Raw genomic sequence first — 23210 nt, forward strand, 5'->3', positions numbered from 1 at the left:
AGGGTTTTTCTTTATTTTTACTATTTTCTACATTGTAGAATAATATTGAATCAAATCAACTTTATTTGTTACATGCGCAGAATACAACAAGTGCAGACCTTACCGTCAAATGCTTTCTTTTAAGCCCTTAACCAACAGTGCAGTTCAAAAAGAGTTAAGACAATATTTACCAAATAAATTTAACTTAAAAATGTAATAGTCTGGTGGTCATTTGATTAATTGTTCAGCAGTCTTATGGCTTGGGGGTAGAAGCAGTTGAGGAGCCTTTTTGTCCTAGACTTGGTGGTCCGGTACCACTTGCCGTGCGGCAGCAGAGAAAACAGTTTATGATTTGGGTGACTGGAATCTGACAATTTTATGGGCTTTCCTCTGACACGGCCTATTATATAGGTCCTGGATTGCAGGAAGCTTGGCCCAAGTGATGTACTGGGCCGTACGCACTACCCTCTGTAGCTCTTTACAGTCAGATGCCGAGCAGCTGCCATACCAGGCGGTGATGCAACCGATGGTGTAGCTTTAGAGGATCCAGATCTGGGGACCCATGCCAAGTCTTTTCAGTCTCCTGAGGGGAAAAAGGTTTTGTCGTGCCCTCTTCATGAGTGTCTTGGTGTGTTTGGACCATGATAGTTCGTTGGTGATGTGGTCACCAAGGAACTTGAAGCTCTCGACCTTCTCCACTACAGACCCATTGATGTTAATGGGGGCTGGTCCGGCCCGCCTTTTCCTGTAGTCCACGACCAGCTACTTAGTCTTGCTCACATTGAGGGAGAGGTTGTTGTCCTGGCACCACATTGCCAGTTCTCTGACCTCCTCCCTATAGGCTGTCTCATCGTTGTTGGTGTCAGCAAACTTAACGGTGTTGGAGTCGTGTTTGTTTGGTCGTGGGTGAACAGGGAGTACAGGAGGGGACTGAGTACACACCCATGAGGGGCTCCAGTGTTGATGATCAGCATGACAGACGTGTTGTTGGCTCCCCTTACCACCTGGGGGAAGCTCATCAGGAAGTCCAGGATCCAGTGACTGCACTTGAATACATCTGGTATCATATAAAACATTTAATATTTTCTTCAAAGTAGCCACCCTTTGCCTTGATTACAGCTTTGCACACTCACTTGGCATTCTCTCAACCAGCTTCATGAGGTAGTCACCTGGAATGCATTTAAATTAACAGGTGTGCCTTGTTAAAAGTTACTTTGTGGAATTTCTTTCCTTCTTAACCAGTTGCGACGAGGAAACCCATATCCGGGAGTGTAATCATAGCCTCAAATGCATTAGCATAACGCAACAAATATAAATACCCCTAGAAACTGTTCCTATTCATGAAAATCGCAAATGAAATAAATATATTCAAATACATGCTTAGCCTTTTGTTAACAACACTGTCATCTCAGATTTTCAAAATATGCGTTACAGCCAACGCTAGACAAGCATTTGTGTAAATGTATCATGGCATAATGCTATGCTAGGCTCTGCTGGCAGCAGGCAACATTTTCACAAAAATAAGAAAAGCATCCAAATTAAATAATTTACCTATGAAGAACTTTGGATGCTTTCACTCAGGAGACTCCCAGTTAGATAGCAATTGTTCCTTTTTTCCAAAAAGTATTATTTTTGTAGGCGAAAAAGCTCCCGTTTCTTCACCATGCTTGGCTGAGAAATCGACCGAAAAATGCTACAACTATAACGCCAAACTTTTTTCAAAATTAGCTACATAATATCGATAGAAACACGGCAAACGTTGTTTAGGATCCATCCTCAATGTGTTTTAACAAATGTATTCGATAATATATCCATCGAGGCAGTTGGTTTCTCATAAGAAGCGATTGGAAAAATGGCTACCTCAGTATTTTACGCAAGGTTTTCTGCGGGAGACGCCATGTGTCCACATGCCATATATGGTCCCTTACAGCCATTCTTCAAGGGAAATGCCTAAAAAGATGTCACAATGCTGTAGACACCTTGGGGAAAACGTGGAAAACATAAGCTCATTCGTAGCTCATTCACAGCCATATAGTCATTGGCATGAGGCGGTTTCAAAAAATGCGGCACTTCCTGGTTGGATTTTTATTTGGGTTTCGCCTGTAACATCAGTTCTGTGGCACTCACAGACAATATCTTTGCAGTTTTGGAAACGTCAGTGTCTTCTTTCCTTAGCTGTCAATTAAATGCATAGTCGATAATCTTGTTGTGACAAAATATCTTGTTTAAAACAGGAACGTTTTTCATCCAAAAATTAAAATAGTGCCCCCTAAATCCAACTGGTTAATGCATTTGAGCCAGTTGTGTTGTGACAAGGTAGAGGTGGTATACAGAAGATAGACCTATTTGGTATAAGACCAAGTCCCTATTATGGCAAGAACAGCTCAAATAAGCAAAGAGAAACGACAGTCCATTACTTTAAGTTCTTATGGTATAGGGGATGCTTGCGTCCCACTTGGACAAAAGCCAGGCAAAATGCAGCGCGGCAAATTCAACTAAAATGTGTGATTTTAAAAAGGCTTTTCGGCAAAAGCATAAGAAGCTATTATGATGATAGCACAACAGTAAACAGAGTAACATATTTCAACCCTGCAGGCGCTACACAAAACACAGAAATAAAATATAAAACATGCCTTACCTTTGACTAGCTTCTTTTGTTGGCACTCCAATATGTCCCATAAACATGACAATTGGTTTGATTAATTCCATCCAGATATATATCCAAAATGTCAATTTATTTGATGCGTTTATTCCAGAAATAAACAGCTTCCAAATTTAGCAACGTCACTACAAAATATCTCAAAAGTTGCCTGTAAACTTTGCCAAAACATTTCAAACTACTTTTGTAATACAACTTTAGTTATTTTTAAATGTTAATAATCCATCAAATCAAATTGAAGACGGGTCTATCTGTTTTTAATAGAGGACGAGAGGAAACTAACGCTACTTTTCAAGTCTTGCGCACTCAACAGCGTTACCTTTTTCCAACATGGCTGTACTTCTTCATTGCACAAAGGAATAACGTCAACCAAATTCCAAGGACTGGTGACATCCAGTGGAAACGGTAGGAACTGAAAAAAAGTGCCTAAGAAATATGGTTTCTCAATGAGAAATCACTGAACAGAGACGTCAAAAAAACTGAGCAAGTTTGTTATACTCACAGACATGACTCAAACAGTTCTAGAAACTTCAGTGTTTTCTATCCAAATCTACTAATAATATCCATATCTTATATTCTTGGCATGAGTAGCAGGAAGTTGAAATTGGGCACGCTATTTATCCAAAAGTGAAAATGCTGCCCCCTATACCTTAAGAAGTTAAGACATGAATGTCAGTCAATCTGGAAATGTCAAGAACTTTGAACGTTTCTTCAAGTGCAGTCACAAAAACCGCCAAGCGCTATGATAAAACTGGCTCTCATGAGGACCGCCAGAAAGGAAGACCCAGAGTTACCTCTGCTGCAGAAGATAAGTTCATTAGAGTTAACTGCACATCAGATAGCAGTTCACAGAGTTCAAGGAACAGACACAGTGCAAAATGTACTGTTCAGAGGAGACTGCATGAATCAGAACTTCATGGTTGAATTGCTGCAAAGAAACCACTACTAAAGGACTCCAATAAGAAGAGACTTGCTTGGGCCACAAGCAATGATCATTAGACCGGTGGAAATCTGTCCTTTTGGTTCCAACCAACCTATCTTTGTGAGATACAGAGGTTAACCTGTTAATCCTACCCCCTACTTTTTCGAACATTCTGTTAAAAATCGCGCAACATTTCAGCGTCCTGCTACTCATGCCAGGAATATTGTATATGCATATGATTAGTATGTGTGGATAGAAAACACTCAGACGTTTCTAAAACTGGTTAAATCACGGCTGTGACTATAACAGAGCCTGTGTTTCATCGAAAGCGCAAGAAACTGATCACTGAAAACTGGAAAAAGTATCAATGCGCCACTTGCATGTATTGTTTATGGGAAACCAAATTACATGGGGCTGAGATTGCAAGTCCTACAGCTTCCACACAATGTCGCGAGTCTTGTCAATTGCCTGGGCTTTGTTTCTTGGTCAAAGGAGTAAGAGAGAGCCCATTCCTTCCGGTCTCCGACAGGATGTTTTGGAAGATAAATTTTCGACCATGAGTTCAAGACGTGGAGCTATTGAATACACATCTTCCCGTGATCAATTTTATAGATTATTAACGTTTACTAATACCTAAAGTTGGATTACAAAAGTATTTCGAAGTGTTTTGTGAAAGTTTATCGTCTACTTTTTTAATTAAAAAAAATGACATTGCGTTTTAAAACGCTGTTTTTTCCTGGATCACACACTCTTCATAGATCGATATTTAGGGTATATATGGACCGATTTAATCGGAAAAAAATACCCAATAGTGATGTTTATGGGACATCTAGTAGTGCCAACAAAGAAGATCGTCAAAGGAAATGAATGTTTTATATTTTATTTCTGCGTTTTGTGTAGCGCCGGCTATGCTAATTATTTTGTTTATGTCCCCTTCAGGTATTTCGGGGTGTTGCATGTTATCAGATAATAGCTTCTCATGCTTTTGCCGAAAAGCATTTTAAAAATCTGACTTGTTGGCTGGATTCACAACGAGTGTAGCTTTAATTCAGTACCCTGCATGAGTGTTTTAACGAGTGCTATTAGCATTTAGCGTAGCACATTTGCATTTCCTGATGGCTAGATGGGACGCCTACGTGTCGGGTGGAGTTAAGAGGTTAATGCAACCGCTGTGTCAGATTTCAAAACTTTACGGAAAAAGCAAACCATGCAATAATCTGAGTACAGCGCTCAGACAACAAATCAAGCCATACAGATATCCGCCATGTTGGAGTCAACAGAAGTCAGAAATGGTGTTATAAATATTCCCTTACCTTTGATCATCTTCATCAGAATGCACTCCCAGGAATACCAGTTCCACAAATGTTTGATTTGTTCGATAAAGTCCATAATTTATGTCCAAATACCTCCTTTGTTAGTGCGTTCAGTTCACAAATCCAAACTCACGATGGCAGGTCCAGGCGAAAGTTCAGAAGAAAAGTCATATTACAGTTCATAGAAACATGTCAAACCATGTATAGAATCAATCTTTGATTGATATATGCATATATTAGCAACTGGACCTGAGTAGCAGGTAGTTTACTCTGGGAACGCTTTTCATCCAAACGTGAAAATGCTGCCCCCTATCCCAAACAGGAACACAACACTTTGTTTTCAGCAGAGACCTGAGAAGGGTTTTTGTAGAAATAATTGTTTCGATGCTGATGACTTGGTCCCGGTCTAGTCTCCCTGCAAAATTTCCAGGCCATGTAAGAAATCTGCCTGAGAATCCCTTTTGTGCCTGAATAGACTCGGGGATGTTGTGAATGTCCCAGTCAAAAATGGCTGCTGTTCAGACATACACATTGTTGATAGGCGAAGGGAGATGAATTCTGTACTCTGCATATTGCTTTGACATTTCTGCACTGATTTATTTTGTTTCTTATGTTCAAAAGAGTTCACAGGCAATCAATCAGAACATGAGATAGCATCTCCAATTTCACCAACCCTCTTGTCGGGTGAAACTCTGCTGTGCTTGTGTTTTTTCATTTTCTTCTAAATGTGTTTTAGAAAAGGTTTCACTTGGCAAAACCAGCCCATATTTCTTCGTCAGGGGAAAATTGACTTTAACAAGCATAGACTGATTAATAAAACAAACTCTATTTCATACATTAGATATACTGAGAGCTTTGATTTTAATAGACTACATACAGAGAATACAGTAGTTACCTAGATCTGACTAATACAGTCAGCCATAATTTATTTAATTCATTCATGTTTATTATTTAGATAGAAAATCCCATTTAGAGAACATCCATTTCATTAGTCTTTCCTTTTACTGTTATTTTTCACCGTCAAGGACTATATTTTGCTCAGTGAATGACTGTATTCTGTGGTGTTGTGTCTTTTTGTATGACTTTCCCTCTTTTTGACAAAACTACCTATAATGGATACAAATAAAAGGTCTGTGGCCATGAGATTGTCATAAACTACGTTAATTTTTACTAGTCTCCTAGTACTACTGCTATTGTGGCTCTAACACAGAAGTGATCATGTACATGAAGAGTCTGACTCTGACATATTTCTCTTAATGGTTTTTAGTAAAGCAATACAAGCTACTCTCTGCCCCTCCAATGTCCATTATAGGTTTCTTTGCCCCTTCCGTTTCTCAACCTTATGGTGTTTCGACAAATTGTTTCATGGATGCAATTCAAAAAGTAAATCCAGTTATCCACAGAGAATTGGGTGCCAGCACAGAGATGCAGATACACAGGCTGTTTTTTCGGCAGGTCCTAAGGAGGTGCACATTAGTTTGCAAATTCATCATGTAAAAACTGGTGCACTGGCATATTCCAAACCTAACGCCAGGTTCGGCTATTTACCTGTCTAACATCAGCTTGCTTGCGCTGAGGTTGAAGGGGTGGCAATATTTGAGGTGTGTTCTTAACAAGTTCAAAAGTCACAATTTCATGCAGTGCTAATGGGAAGTTTTAAGACTCACAAAAAGCAGGTCTTAACTGTAATGCAGTAGATAATGGCATGGATTTTGAGAGTGAAAGCACACCCTATCCAGCCATGATGCACAGTGCCCATAGAAGGAGAGATGTGCCTTTTGTGCAGGTGAATCTCATATTTAGAAACAATTGATTTTTTTCCACCCCCATTTAATTTGATTTAAAAAATAACAAGCATAGCCTGCCCTCCCCTTAACCTCTGACTCACCATCCCGCGTGAGGGAGCGTAATCATCGACTGACACTAATTAGCATTACGCAACGGACATAAATATTCCTATAAAATATTCCTATTCATGAAAACCACAAGTGAAATATATTGAGACAGAGTTTAGCCTTTTGTTAATCACCCTGTTGTCTCAGATTTTCAAAATATGCTTTACAGCCAAAGCTAGACAAGCATTTGTGTACATTTATTGATAGCCTAGCATAGCATTTTGTCCAGCTAGCAGCAGGTAACTTGGTCACGGAAATCAGAAAAGCAATCAAATCAAATCGGTTACCTTTGAGCTTCGGATGTTTTCACCCACGAGACTCCCAGTTAGATAGCCAATGTTCCTTTTTTCCAAAAATATTATTTTTGTAGGCGAAATAGCTGTTTGTTCTTCACGTTTGGATGAGAAATCACCCGGAAATTGCAGTCTCAAACGCTCCATAATATTGAGAGAAACATGGCAAACGTTGATTATAATCAATCCTCAAGGTGTTTTTCAAATATCTATTCGATAATATGTACACTGGGACAATTGGTTTTTCAGTAGGACCGATTGGAATAATGGCTACCTCCTGTATTTTATGCTAGAATCACTCTGGGACCAGTTGCGCAATGTAGCCGCTTACGGGTATTCTTCAATATAGATGCATAAAACATCACAATGCTGTAGACACCTTGGGGAATACAAAGAAAAAGTCATCTGGTTGATAGCCCGTTCACTGCTCAATAGGGACTCATTCGAACGCAGAGCTTTCAAAAGATGAGTCACTTCCGGATTGGATTTTTATCAGGCTTTCGCCTGCAATATCAGTTCTGTTATACTCAGACAATATTGTTACAGGTTTGGAAACTTTAGAGTGTTTTCTATCTTAAACTGTCAATTATATGCATATTCTAGCATCTTGTCCTGCCAAAATATTTTTTTCCCAAAAATGAAAATACTGCCCCCTAGTCACAAGTTAATATAGGCTGGTTTAGCAACAACACAGTGCGTCTTTTATATCGTGGCCATTAGCCAAGTAGACTATGAATAAGGAGGTTTTAAATTGTCTACTGAGAGTGATTGGAAATGTTTTTGATGCAACTGGTCAGGATGTTCTCGATGGTGCAGCGGTAGGACCCAGGGCAGCGTGCCAAAGTTCTTCAGCCGCCTTAGGAAATAGAGACGCTGTTGTGCACTCTTGACATGAGTGGTGGTTTTATTGGTCCAAGACAAGTTCTCGGTGATGTGGACTCCAAGGAACTTCAAACTTGTGACTCTCTCTACTACTTCAGTCCCATTGATGTGGATCAATGGTAGAGTATCCATCCCCTTGTCCAATTACCAGACACGCTCCTCCAAACTTTTCAGTCTTCCTATGCCATATCAACCAGGTAAAAAATATATATTTGCCTTGCACATACTGTAGGTAACGATAGAATCGAGAGGAGCCTAGTATTTTGTATAGAAGTATGAATATTATGCGTAAAGACGTGTAGGCCTACATGTGCACACAGTTCCACGAAATGAGAGAAGTGATTTATGGTATATTTCTGACTCGATCCTATTTAGACATATTGTTGTTGGTTTAAAAAACAGATTGGTTTTTAATCAAATTAAATAAAAAACAAACTTATTAGAAAGATTTATCGTTAATGGGTTTATGGTGAGAACATGCATGGCTCGAAAGTAATGTCATTTCAGCTGCTAATTCTGGATAAGCGCTAATATGATCTGTAAAATGGTTCCATTATGTTTATAAAACATAACATTTGCAAGCAGTATCACAGTGAGTGGACATTTCCTCATTCTCTTTATATTGGATCTTTATCCAGCTCCTGTGAAAAGTTTGGATGTGCATAAAACCCTCCATAGTTTAAGTTGTCTGTATTATATGCCCACAAGGAGCAATTATGGTGCCTGTAACTGTATTTACACATAGCCTATTTAAAACAAGTTGTCAAATTTGATAACAATTATACAGTTTTTATAGGCATTATCAATAGCCAAGTGAATTTAATATTGCTTATTGACTACATTTGGCATGTCCAGACTGCAATTTTAGCCAGCAGCATACCACCCTGCGTTCCACTGCTAGCTTGCCACTGAAGCTAAGCAGGGTTGGTCCTGGTCGGTCCCTGGATGGGAGCCTCTTTCATATTGTCAAAAAAAATATCATAATCCCCCAGGGCAGTGATTGGAGACATTGCCCTGTGTAGAGTACCATCTTTCTGATGGGACGTTAAATGGGTCCCCTGACTCTCTGTGGCCACCAAAGAGCACATGACACTTATCATTGTAACCCTGGTGTCCTGGCTAAATTCCCAATCTGGCCACCTAGTCATTCCCAAGCTTCCAATTGACTCATTCCTCTCCCCTGTAACTGTTCCCCAGGTTTTTGCTGTAAATGAGAATTTGATTTCTGTCAACTTACCTGGTTAAAAAAAGGGTTAAATTCAAATTAAATTAATTAAAATGTACAGTAGGCCTAGCCCCTATCATTGTGAATGCTATAGCCTATGTTTAACAATGTATTTCCATATTGATGCAATTACAACACTGTGGACTGCAGATATGTTTAACATATTTTGCAAATATGGGGCAGGCTATTTAACAAACGAGACTATAACGAACTAATATTCAAATTGGGGTTGAGGACAATGCAATAGATAACACCATAAATACACAACTTGAAGCAACCACAAATTTAGCCATGGAGCACGTTCTGTTTCCCCAGTGAGGGGCCAAACCTCGACAATCCCACAACTTTATTAATCAAAACCCAGCTTTTTCACACTACCGCCAGCTACTGCGGCCATCATTCTGGTTGTAAAAATATAAAAAATATTTCTGACACACCCCCGAATCTATAACACTACCGCCAGCGCTAAGATTTACCATTGCATTAGGTTTGTTAAAATAGAGCACACAGAGGTATCCACTGTCTCTAGTGTTGGATGTCTGTGAAAAGCTCTGACAAATTACAAATTAGATCTCACCCCGTGGGGTCAAAATGGTCACAAGAACGGTGAGCAAAAGTCCCAGAACCACACGGGGGGACCTAGTCAATGACTTGCAGAGAGCTGGGACAAAAGTAACAAAGCCTACCATCAGTAACACACTACACCGCCAGGGACTCAAATCCTGCAGTGCCAGACGTGTCCCCCTGCTTAAGCCAGTACATGTCCAGGCCCGTCTGAAGTTTGCTTGAGAGTTTTTGGATGATCCAGAAGAAGATTGGGAGAATGTCATATGGTCAGATGAAACCGAAATAGAACTTTTTGGTAAAAACTCAACTCGTCGTGTTTGGAGAACAAAGAATGCTGAGTTGCATCCAAAGAACAGCATACCTACTGTGAAGCATGGGGCTGGAAACATCATACTTTGGGGCTGTTTTTATGCAAAAGGACCAGGACGACTGATCCGTGTAAAGGAAAGAATGAATGGGGCCATGTATCGTGAGATTTTGAGTGAAAACTTCCTTCCATCAGCAAGGGCATTGAAGATGAAACGTGGCTGGGTCTTTCAACATGACAATGATCCCAAACACACAAATGAATTCATTAAAAATCCTGCAATGTGATTTTCTGGAAAAATACAATCTCATTTTGTCTGTCATAGTTGAAATGTACCTATGATGAAAATTACAGGCCTCATCTTTTTAAGTGGGAGAACTTTGTCACGCCTTGGTCATTGTATTTTGTGTTTTTGTTATATGTTTGGGTAGGCCAGGGTGTGACATGGGTTTATATGTTGTATTCGTATTGGGGTTTGTATTATTTGGGATTGCGGCTGATTAGGGGTGTGTCTAGTTAGGCTTGGCTGCCTGAGGCGATTCTCAATCAGTCAGGTGCTTGTCGTTGTCTCTGATTGAGAACCGTATTTAGACAGCCTGACTTTCGCTTTGTATTTTGTGGGTGTTTGTACCTGTCTCTGTGTAGTAGTCACCAGATGGGCTGTAATTAGTTTCACGTTTCGTTTTCGTATTTCAGTTATTTCATGTACCGTTTTCCTTCATTAAAGTCATGAGTAACCTACACGCTGCATTTCGGTCTGACTCTCTTCTTACAACAGACGAACGTCGTTACAAACTTGCACAATTGGTGGCTGACTAAATACTAAATACCCCACTGTAGTTACTTCAGAAAGTATTCACACCCCTTGGATTTTTCCCCAAAACATGATTTTTTTTGGTAGATAATGGCGCCGGAGGAGATGTCTTCCGTTTTACAGTCTCCTAACCAATTGTGTTATTGTGGGGTTTTTTCCGTTGTTTGTAAATTATTTTGTACATAATGTTTCTACTACCGTCTCTTATGACCGATTTTTTTTTATTTATTAACGAGTCCGATGCAAAGGATTTACTAAAGACATCCGACAATGCCCAAATCCCTGTAATTTGCATGAGACAGAGACAGAGATATCGGGGAGGTAGGGGGTGCCTTGTACGGATCTGACAGCAAGTGGGTAATCTGCCTCTGCCATCAGTACTATTAGCCAACATACTATCATTGGATAACAAAATAGATGAACTATGATCACAAATATCCTTCCATCTTATATTTCACCAAGCCGTGGCTGAACGAGGACATGAATAACATTCAGCTGGTCGGTTTTATGCTGCATCGGCAAGATGGAACAGCCGTCTCCAGTAAGACAAGGAGTGGCGGTCTGTGTATATTTTTAACAGCTGCTGATGTACGGAATCTAATGGTAAGGAATTCTCTAGGTTTTGCTTGCCTGAGGTAGAATATATGTAGGCCACACTATTTACTAAGTTTTTATCTATATTCTTTGTAGCTGTCTATTTACCACCACAAACCGATGCTGGGACTGACTTCACTCAATGAGCTGAGTACAGCCATAGGAAAAAGCTCATCCACTGGCTAAGATCATAGTGGCCGGTTGATTTTAATGCAGGGAAACTTAAATCTGTTCTACCTAATTTCTACTAGCATGTTAAATGTGCAACCAGAGGAGGAAAAAACTCTGGACCACCTTTACTCCACACACAGAGACACGTGTACAAAGCTCAGAGACATTGGCCATGTGGTGCCAGGATAACAACCTCTCCCTCAATGTGATCAAGACAAAGGAGATGATTGTGGAATACAGGAGGAGGACCGAGCACACCCCCATTCTCATCGACGGGGCTGTAGTGGAGCAGGTTGAGAGCTTCAAGTTCCTTGGTGTCCACATCACCAACAGACATTCATGGTCCAAACACACCAAGACAGTCGAGAAGAGGGCAAGACCAAACTTTTTCCCCTCAGGAGACTGAAAAGATTTGCCATGGGTCCTCAGATTCTCAAAACGTTCTACAGCTGCACCATCGAGAGCATCCTGACTGGTTGCATCACTGTCTGGTATAGAAACCGCTCAGGATCTGACCAAGGCACTACAGAGGGTAATGCATACGGCCCAGTACATCACTGTGGTACCAGCGCTACCAGAGCCCCAAGTCTTGGTCCAACAGGCTTAACAGCTTCTACCCCCAAGCCATAAGACTCCTCAACATCTAATCAAATGGCTAACCAGACTCCTCTTTTATGCTGCTGCTACTCTCTGTTTTAAATCTATGCATAGTCACTTTAACTCTACACACATGTACATTTTACCTCAATGACCTCGACTAACCTGTGATCCCGCACATTGACTCTGTACCGGTACCCCCTGCATATAGCTTTGCTACTGTTATTTTACTGCTGCTCTTTAATTATTTATTTTTATTTTTTCCTTATCTATTTTTTACTAAACCCATATTTTTCTTACAAGCCCTTAACCAACAATGCAGTTAAGTAAGCATTTCACTGTAAGGTCTACACCTGTTGTATTCTGTGCATGTGACGAATAAAATGTGATTTGAACATTTGATTTGAAGTGGGATTAAAATGGATTTTGTATTTTCTTTTATCTACACAAAATACTCTGCCAGTGGAAGAACACTTCCAACATTTGAAAAATAAAATACTAATAAATGTATATCTTCATTAGTAAACTCAATACATGTTAGAATCACCTTTGGCAGCGATTACAGTTGCTATTATCTCTGGGTAAATCTCGAAGTGCTTTATAAACCTGGATTGTGCAAAATCCTTCAAGCCTTATAAAATTGGTTGTTAATTGCTAAACAACCATTTGCTGGTCTTGCCATAGATTTTCAAGCGGATTTAAGTTGAAATTGTAGTTCGGCCACTCGAACATTCACTGTCTTCATGTTAAGCAACTCCAGTGTAGTTTTGGCCTTGTGTTTTAGGTTACTGACCTGCTGGAATGTGAATTAATCTCCCAGTGTCTGGTGGAAAGCAGACTGCACCAGGTTTTCCTCTAGGATATTGCCTGTGCTTGGCTCCATTCCGTTTCATTTTATCATGAAAAACTCCCCAGTCATTAACGATTACAAGCATACCCATAACATGATTCAGCTATCACTATTCTTGAAAATATGGAGAGTGGTACTCACTAATGTGTTATGGATTTGCCCCAAACACAACATTTTGTATTTAGGACAATGTTAATTGCTTTGCCACATTTCGTTTCAGTATTACATTTGTTCCTTGTTGCAAACAAGATGCATGTTTATGAATATTTGAATTCTGTACAGGCATCCTTTCACTCTGTCAATTAGGTTAGTATTGTCGAGTAACTACAATGTCGTTGATCCTTCCTATCACAGTCATTAAACTCTGTAACTGATTTAAAGTCACCATTTGGCCTCATGGTGAAATCCCTGAGTGGTTTCCTTCCTCTACGGCAACAGAGTTAGGAAAGACGCCTATATCTTTGTAGTGACTGGGAGTATTGATACAATATCCCAAGTGTAATTACTAACTAATAAATATCATGTTCAAATGGGTATTTAATGTCTGTTTTTTTTTACCATCCTACCAATAGGTGCCTTTTTTAGCGAGGCATTGGAAAACCTTCCTGGACTTTGTGGTTGAATCTGTGTTTGAAATTCACTGCTCGACTAAAGGATACAGAGAGGAGGTAGTCATTCAAAAATCATGTTAAAGGCCTCCCGAGTGGTGCAGCGGCCTAAGGCACTGCATCGCAGTGCTTGAGGCGTCACTACATTCCCGGGTTCGATCCCAGGCTGTGTCACAGCTGGCTTTGTCACAGCTGGCTGTCATTGGGAGACCCAGTGCGGCTTGGCAGGGTTGTTTTGTAGGACGCATGCCTCTCAACCTCCGCCTCTCCCGAGTCCGTAGTGGAGTTACAGCGATGGGACAAGACTGTAACTACCACTTGGATATCATGAAAAAGGGGTAAAAAGCACCCAAAAATATTAACTATTATTGGACAAGCAACTTATGTGACTTGTTAAGTACATTTTTACTCCTGAATTTATTGAAGGTTTGCCATAACAAAGGGGTTGAATACTTATCGATCCAAGATATTTCAGCTTTTGATTTCTTATTAATTTGTAAACATTTAGAAAAAAAATATTCCATTTTGACATTGTGGTCTATTGTGTGTAGGTCAGTAACAAAATATTCTCAGTTTAATCCATTTTATATTCAGGCTGTAACACAACAAAATGTTCAAAGGGTCAAGGGGTGTGAATACTTTCTGGTGTATTAGAATACATTATTTGTACTATTACATTTTTTAAAATGTATTTTCCATTCAATCTAATGGGGTCCTGTTTTCTGCTAACAATGCCTGCAGTACTATAGTCGGCCTTCAACTTCCGTGGCTTCAATGAGAGGGAGCATTGCTACATGTAACACCTCTTAAGTTACCACCCACCTTCTCGCTCACCTCACCCCGTCTCTCATGGCAACACGACTCCAGTAGTATTTACTTATCCCCGCCATGAAGTATTCTGGGTCAGCGTGGTGGGAGAAAAACATTCCTGGCTGAGCAGAAGTTCCAGTGAGAAGGAGAGATATGCACAATACCCATGTGGGCGACAAAACCAGGCCTAGTAGATATAAATGTTTCTGCAGCTACAAAGAGATTTGATTAACAAACATGGATAAAATTGATAAAATGTCTTATAGATAAATAACCCATTATAGATCCCTTGAGGCTGGCTTTTAAGGGAGAGCATTTTATTTTCAATTTTTCCACTTTCATATATTTTCATAAACTGTCATCAATTCTTCATAAACTGTTGGTGTGTGCACATATATCCACTAAAATTCAGTATCTATCATTGTTTACAGTATGTCTCATCTGGGGTACTGAAAATACCATGACACCCTGCCTGCATATATTTATGAATTAAACACTGCGACAACCTACTGATATGACCAGATATAAAATACTACAGGGTAATACCTAATATGTTATTTTGTTAGGAAAATACAGCTGTATCATGACATGAACCCAAGGAAGATGGAATTTTGTATTGGGGAATGTGAATATCTAGTCATTCTAGTGAACTTGAGATCCCCAAAGTGACTACGTACACTACCGGTTAAAGGTTTGGGGTCACTTAGAAATGTCCTTGATTTTGAAAGAAAAGCTCATTTTTTTGTCAATTTAAAATGAGATCAAATTGATCAGAAATACAGTGTAGACATTGTTAATGTTGTAAATGACTATTGTATCTGGAAACAGCTGATTTTTAATGGAATATCTATGTAGGTGTATAGAGGCCCATTATCAGCAACCACCACTCCTGTGTTCCAATGGCATGTTGTGTTAGCTAATCCAAGTTTATCATTTTAAAAGGATAATTGAGCATTAGAAAACCATTTTGCAGTTCTTAGCACGGCTGAAACCTGTTGTTCTGATTAAAGAAGCAGTAAAACTGTCCTTCTTTAGACTACTTGAGTATTTGGAGCATCAGCATTTGCGGGTTCGATTACAGGCTCAAATGGCCAGAAACAAAGGACTTTCTTCTGAAACTCATCAGTCTATTATTGTTCTGAGAAATGAAGGCTATTCCATGTGAGAAATTGCCAATAAATTGAGTATCTCGTGCAACGCTGTGTACTACTCCCTTCACAGAACAGAGCAAAATTGCTCTAACCAGAAATAGAACGAGGAGTGGGAGGCCCTGGTGCACAACTGAGCAAGAGGACAAGTATATTAGAGTGTCTAGTTTAAGAAACCAATGCCTCACAAGTCCTCAACTGGCAGCTTCATTAAATAGTACCCGCAAAACACCAGTCTCAACATCAACAGTGAAGAGGCGACTCCGGAATGCTGGCCTTCTAGGCAGAGTTGCAAAGAAAAAGCCATATCTCAGACTGGCAATAAAAAAAATAAGATAGGCAAAAGAACACAGACACTGGACAGAGGAACTCTTCAACCTATCTCTGACCTGGTCTTTAATACCAACTTGTTTCAAGCAGGCCACCACAGTCCCTATGCTCAAGAATGCCAAGGTAACCTGTCTAAATTACTGTTGCCCCGTAGCACTCACATCTATAACCATGAAATTCTCAGAAAGGCCTGGACCCACGCCAATTCGCATACCGCCCCAACAGATCCACAGATGATCATTATTGCATTCCACACCACCCTCACCCACCTTTACAAAATAAATACCTATGTAATTATTGTGTTCATTGAGTAAAGTTCAGTTTTCAACATCAAAGTCGCCATCGTACCCCCCCTCCCCTCCCCCAAGCTCATTTCCAGACTCAAGTCCCGAATACCTCCCTATGTAACTGGATCCTGACTTCCCCTGGCAGTGAGGGTAGGCAACAACACATCCGCCAGGTGGACCATCAACATGGGGGCCCCTCAGGAGTGTGTGATTAGTCCCCTCCTGTACTCCCTATTCACCCATGACTGTGTGGCTGCACACTACTCCAACACCAATACAGGTGCAAGCACGCCCCCATCCACATTGGTACATTGTTGGGGCTGTAGTGGAGCAGGTCAGGAGCTTCAAGTTCCTCTGTGTCCACATCACTAAGGAATTAATATGGTCCCCACACCCACCCTTTTGTGAAGCGGGTACTTCAGTGGCTGTTCCCCTCAAGAGGCTGAAAAGATTTGTCATGGGCCCCCATATCTTAAAGAGGTTCTACAGCTGCACCATTGAGAGCATCTTAACTGGCTTCATCATTGCTTGGTACGGCATCTGCAAGGCATCCAAACGCAAGGCGCTACAACAACCGCAAGGCGCTACAGAGGTTTGTGAGTACATCAATGGGACCAAGCTACCTGCTATCCAGTACCTCTACACCAGGCGGTGTCAGAGGAAAGCTCAAAAAATGATCAGACTCCAGCCACCCAAGCCATAGACGGTTCTCTCTGCTACCGCACGGCCAGCGGTACCAATGCGGTACCAATGCACAAGTGTGGAACCTACAGGACCCTCAACAGCTTCTACTCCCAAGCCATGAAACTGCTTAATAAGACTGCTAAATAGCCAATCAAATGCCCACCAGGACTACCTGCATTTACCCTTTTTTGCACTAATTCTCTTGCGCTAACTCTGCATACACACTGGACTCTACCCACACACTCACACATACAATTGAAGTCATAATTTTACATACACTTAGGTTGGAGTCATTAAAACTCATTTTTCAACCACTGCACTAATTCCTTTTTAACAAACTATAGTTTTGGCAAGTCTGTTAGGACACCTGCTTTGTGCATGACACAAGTAATTTTTACAATAAATGTTTACATACAGTGTATTATAAGTAAAATAATCGATCACAATTCCAGTGGGTCAGAAGTTTACATACACTAAGTTGACTGTGCCTTTTAACAGCTTGGAAAATTACAGAAAATTATGTCATGGCTTTAGAAGCTTCTGATAGGATAATTGACATCATTTGAGTAAATTGGAGGTGTACCTGTGGATATATTTCAAGGCCTACCTTCAAACTCAGTGCCTCTTTGCTTGACATCATGGGAAAATCAAAAGAAATCAGCAAAGACCTCAGAAAAAAATTGTAGACCTCCTTCATCCTTGGGAGCAATTTCCAAACACCTGAAGGTACCACGTTAATCTGTATAAACAATGAGGAAGGAGACGCGTTCTGTCTCCTAGAGATGAACATACTTTTTCCCCTTTTTTTCTCCCCTTTCCTCCCCAATCTTCGTGGTATCTAATTGTTAGTAGTTACTATCTTGTCTCATCACTACAACTCCCGAATGGGCTCAGGAGAGACGAAGGTTGAAAGCCACGTGTCCTCTGAAATACAACCCAACCAAGTCGCGCTGCTTCTTAACACAGCGAGCATCCAACCCAGAAGCCAGCCGCACCAATGTGTTGGAGGAAACACTGTGCACCTGGCGACCTGGTTAGCGTGCACTGCTTCCGGCCCGCCACAGGAGTCGCTAGTGCGCGATGAGACAAGGATATCCCTACTGGCCAAACCCTCCCTAACCCGGATGAAGCTAGGCCAATTGTGCATCGCCCCATGGACCTCCCGGTCGCGGCCGGCTGCGACAGAGCCTGGGTTCGAACCCAGAGTCTCTGGGGCCCTAGACCACTGCGCCACCCGGGAGGCCGAGATGAACGTACCTTGGTGCGAAAAGTGCAAATCAATCCCAGAACAGCAGCAAAGGACCATGTGAAGATGCTGGATGAAACAGGTACAGAAGTATCTATATCCACAGTAAAACGAGTCCTATATCAACATAACCTGAAAGGCTGTTCAGCAAGGAAGAAGCCACTGCTCCAAAACTGTCATAAAAAAGCCAGACTGTGGTTTGCAATTGCACATGGGGACAGAGATCGTATTTCTTGGAGATATTTCCTGTGGTCTGATGAAACAAAAATATAACTGTTTGGAAGAACACCATCCCAACCGTGAAGAACGGGGGTGGCAGCGTCATGTTGTGAGGGTGCTTTGCTACAGGAGGGTCTGGTGCACTTCACAAAATAGATGGCATCATGAGTATAGAAAATTATGTGGATATATTACCCGAAACGTTTGACCCAAGTCAAACAGTTTAAAGGCAATGCTACCAAATACTAATTGAGTGGATGTAAACATCTGACCCACAGGGAATGTGATGAAACAAATAAAAGCTGAATTAAATCATTCTCTCCACTATTATTCTGACATTTCACATTCTTAAAATAAAGTGGAGATCCTAACTGACCTAAGACAGGGAATTTTACTAGGATTAAATGTCAGGAATTGTGAAAAACTGAGTTTAAATGTGTTTGACTAAGGTGTATGTAAATTTCCGACTTCACTGTACTTACACTGACACCCCAACACTCACACACCAAACACAGATATAATACATACACCCACACATCGCATGAGCACACATGCATATTGACGCCACACTCACACACACATTTGAAAAGGACAAAGCAAGCATTTCACTGTTAGTCTACACCTGTTATTTACGAAGCATGTGATAAATTGAATTTGATTTTATCCTTGTGCAGATAGTGTTCAAAAGGGGTTAAATGCGGAAGACACATTTCAGTTGAATGCATTCAGTTGTACAACTGACTAGGTATCCCTCTTTCCCTTTTCCCAGAACTGCAAAGTGTTTGGCCACACAGAGTGCATTTCCTGTAGAAAACAGTCTGGAAGTTTATCTTCATTGTGTTTATCTGTGTTTTGCAGGTCCTTCACCTACTGGCTGAACTTTATCTTGTCCATCATGTACTGCAGTGAAAACAACCACATAGGTTCATACCTGGAGGAGACAAGGAGCTGCTCTTGCCCCTATGAACACCCGTCCTGCCAGGGTGTCATACCCTGCACCATGGGCGAGGGCTCCTTCTGCGCCTCCTGCTCCTACGACAACCGCTCCCGCTGTGCCACATGCAATCCTGGGTACATGCTCAGCCAGGGGGTCTGCCGCAATGAGGTGCCGGACTCCACAGACCACTACATCAGCTTTGAGATGGACCTGCTGGACCTGGAGCTGAGATACCTGCTACAGAAGAAAGACAGCCGTATTGGCATCCATGGGCTCTTCGTCAGCAATGATGTCCGGCTCAACAACTGGTTTGACCCGTCGTGGAGAAAGAGGATGCTGCTGACACTGAAGAGCAACAAGTACAAGTCCAACCACGTCCACATGCTCCTCGGGATGACCCTGCAGATCTGCCTTACTAAGAACAGCACCCTGGAGCCAGTGCTGTCTGTCTACATCAACCCCTTCGGGGGCAGTCACTCTGAGAGCTGGATCATGCCTATACACCAGAACAGCTACCCCGACTGGGAAAGGACTAAACTAGACATTCCCCTGGACTGTTACAACTGGACGTTGACTTTGGGTAACAAGTGGAAAACATTTTTTGAGACTGTCCACTTCTACTTGCGGAGCCGGATCAGTGCTCCGTTGCCCCAAGGGAACGGCTCAGTCTACTACGAACCTTTAGAGTTCCTGGAGCCTGGTAAGAACCTGGGCTACATGAAAATAAACAGCATCCAGGTGTTTGGCTACAGTATGCACTTTGACCCAGAAGCGATCCAGGACCTGATTCTGCAGCTGGACTACCCGTACACTCAGGGATCGCAGGACTCAGCCCTGCTGCAGTTGCTAGAGATCAGGGACCGGGTCAACAGACTGTCCCCTCCTGGACCTCAGCTCCTGGACCTCTTTTCCTGCCTGCTGCGCCACCGCCTGAAATTATCCACCACAGATGTTGTCCGAATACAGGCAGCGTTGCAGATTTTTTCTGCCAAACAGCCAAACTCCATGGAATACGAAACAACCAAATTATGTAGCTAATAAGGGGCCGGAGTCCAACTACACAGATGCTTGTGCTGCTATTACACTGACTTGATTACAGTTAAGAGCAATTTTGTAAGGCACTGAGGGACATTTTCTTTGTTTTTATGATGTTGAGCGCTGTTTATTGGGATTCATGTAAAATTCTATATTTCTGGAAAGTGTGTGTCATACAAACACAAGGGGGCTTCACCATGCCCACTTTGCCTTTTTAAATGATAAGAATAAGAAACAGAGTTTATTTCTGACCGTGATGGATATAAAAGATGTATCCTCACTGATATGTTTCCCATAAATTTCACAGATCTCAATAATCCGTTAAAATGTGAAGCTTTTGCTGATAATTAAGTGTTATCTCAACAGTGTGTTTGGTTTGACACCAGCATGGCTTTACTTAGGTCTTTCACTTTGTTATTGAACACACCATTTTGTATTATCATACTCTTCTGTTGAATCCCACTACACCCCATGTGTCCAGAGCTAAATGAGATGCTAAGGAAATCAAATGTTCCTTGTTTTTCATAGGTTTAAATTCCCACACAGGCTTTTCTATTTCACATATTTGTAAAATTAGTTATACAATACTTCAGACATGCAGAAATAAAACACCATACACGCAATGGCTAGTATGTTTATGTTTTATTTTTTATAATGCAGTCGTTTGTCAACAGTTATGAAACAATGTCTATATGATGTATGAAAACATTCTGAATTTGCTAATTCACTAAATAAAAGTCATTTTTACGTGCCATCTGTAAATAGTTTAGATGTTTTATCTAGTGGATATTTTTATCAGAGATAATCTATGTATGATGAATCAATTTCATATTTATATTTGATCTTTGGTTAATTAATCTAGATTATATCATATCTGATGCATATCTTTGTCAGTTAAGATTATATTTCAAAATCAATCTCTTCTCTGAAAAGGAAATGCTTCATGCAAACCACAGAATATAAGATGTTCCATTCAGTCCTTCAGTGTTTTGAGAGGATTTTTTATCCTGTAATTTGAGAGAAATGTTGCCTTGAATGAACCTTTGCAATTTATCTGTGTAAAGGACTTCGACAAGGCAACATTGCCCGACAACAAAATAATATATTGAAGTCACAACAAACCCTAGAGCACAACTCGCTCCAGTGTTTGGCATAAAACGCCAGGTGACTTATTCTTCAACTAATGACTTGTCCCCTTGGATATCCTTGAAAGCAATCCAGCCAATTCACTGCAGGAAAAAAGTGTAAAATACTAAAAGAGTGGTAGCCTGGAAAGTTTCCCTACAACTTCAGATGATCATCAATCAAAGTGGAGGCATTCCTTATTTATTGATTCACTCTCTCTCCGTTCTGTCTGTCATTATTTAGTACTTTTCAGAATTTGTGAGAATATGAGGTATGAATCTTTTTTATGTGCCAATATGAAATCTGGCTTTAAGAAAAAAAATGTTAAATGCTCAGGTTAATTGGACGTCTGATGACATAACAGTGAAACAAAAGTGTCCATCGGTACACTTGAAATGTGAGTTTCAAGGACTTTCAATTGTCTTTGTTTTAATTACATCCCACTGGGCACTAACTGGTTGAATTAACATTGTTTCTACGCAATTTGTCAACCTATTGTGATGTGGAATCTACGTGGAAAATGCATTCGATTCGAAAAAGTCATTAATGTAAACTTGTTTTTGATGGTGAAATTTCAACCACAGGTTTATGTCATCATGCTAACTACATTTCAACATAGAAAGGTAGTCTATAAATTATTTTGAATTTGTTTATTTAAAACATCAGATCTTGAAAGTAAAATCCACTATCAGAAAAAACCAATAAGCTGGGCAGAACCTCCTACTGGAGAATGAATCTATCTACAGCAACCGTTTGTTCTCCCATTCAGGATTTTAACCAAGCCCTGCTTAGCTATGATATTTGTCACTGACTATTACCAATATGTTATCAAGAGAATGATGTTGAGTGATTTCCACTTAAAATCTAAATAGATTCACTGCTGCTATCGAAGTCATTCCAAAGGGTAGATTTAACAGTGCAAATTAACGTGACTCATATAACATCAATGATGCTATTTAGGCCTATATATTTTTTTAGTTAACTGTTATTTAAAGTTGAACAGACAGCATTTAAAAAATATATATATTTTTAAAATCTGTTCAAATACACCCCTAGGAAGAATGTAATTTTTTTGGTACATTTTCTGACAAGCGAGCACTTTTTTTCACGTTTCCAGAAATTCTTAGAATGTTTGGGAATTACGTATGTTAAGGCATTTGAGAAAATGTTATAGTAATATAGAGTGGGAAAGTGGCCGTGTGTTTGGACAATTAATAGACACTACAGTAAATAAAACCTAATAAAAAAAGTATCATCCAGGACTGGAGTCTACACAGGCCGTTGCACCATAGCCAATCAGAGCTACAGTAGGCCTTTACACAAACATCCATTTGCCACAAGGACCTGCCATCATTCACTTTTAACTGACCTGTGTGTTTTTAGAAAATTAGAACGCATTTGGCGCAAGCCACAAATTACACCTGAATGGATTTCTGCAAATATATAAATAACACGGGAGTCCTCTTACATTTTGGAACTTTACAGTCCTATTGATCAAACCACAAAAAGGTAGGCTATCTTTCCTTATATGCCAATCATCAACAGCAAGATGAACAACTAATGCTAGCCAGAGCAAGAGGAGGTAAAATCGAACGAAGGAACATTAGATAAACCCTCTCAAACCTTTTGAGCTAGTTGGCTGTCAAAATTGCACCAATAAGTGATGGTCTTCTTTCTGCAGCATGCCTGCCATATGCATGCTTCTCACAACAA

The 23210-nt window shown here is 40.5% G+C and overlaps 1 protein-coding gene across 1 annotated transcript in view; it reads left to right on the plus strand.

Annotated features, from left to right (window-relative positions):
• LOC123996351 (BMP/retinoic acid-inducible neural-specific protein 3-like) overlaps positions 1-21128 on the plus strand; it is a 59671-nt gene extending 38543 nt beyond the window's left edge. Inside the window, exon 8 of the mRNA XM_046299725.1 lies at positions 19259-21128. Coding sequence (XP_046155681.1) covers positions 19259-20375 — 1117 coding nt within the window. The 3' untranslated portion in view covers positions 20376-21128. The remainder of the gene's footprint in view (positions 1-19258) is intronic.
• Positions 21129-23210: the final 2082 nt, after the last annotated feature.

Source organism: Oncorhynchus gorbuscha, linkage group LG15 (assembly GCF_021184085.1).
Source record: "Oncorhynchus gorbuscha isolate QuinsamMale2020 ecotype Even-year linkage group LG15, OgorEven_v1.0, whole genome shotgun sequence".
In the NCBI taxonomy this organism is placed as follows: Eukaryota; Metazoa; Chordata; class Actinopteri; order Salmoniformes; family Salmonidae; genus Oncorhynchus; species Oncorhynchus gorbuscha.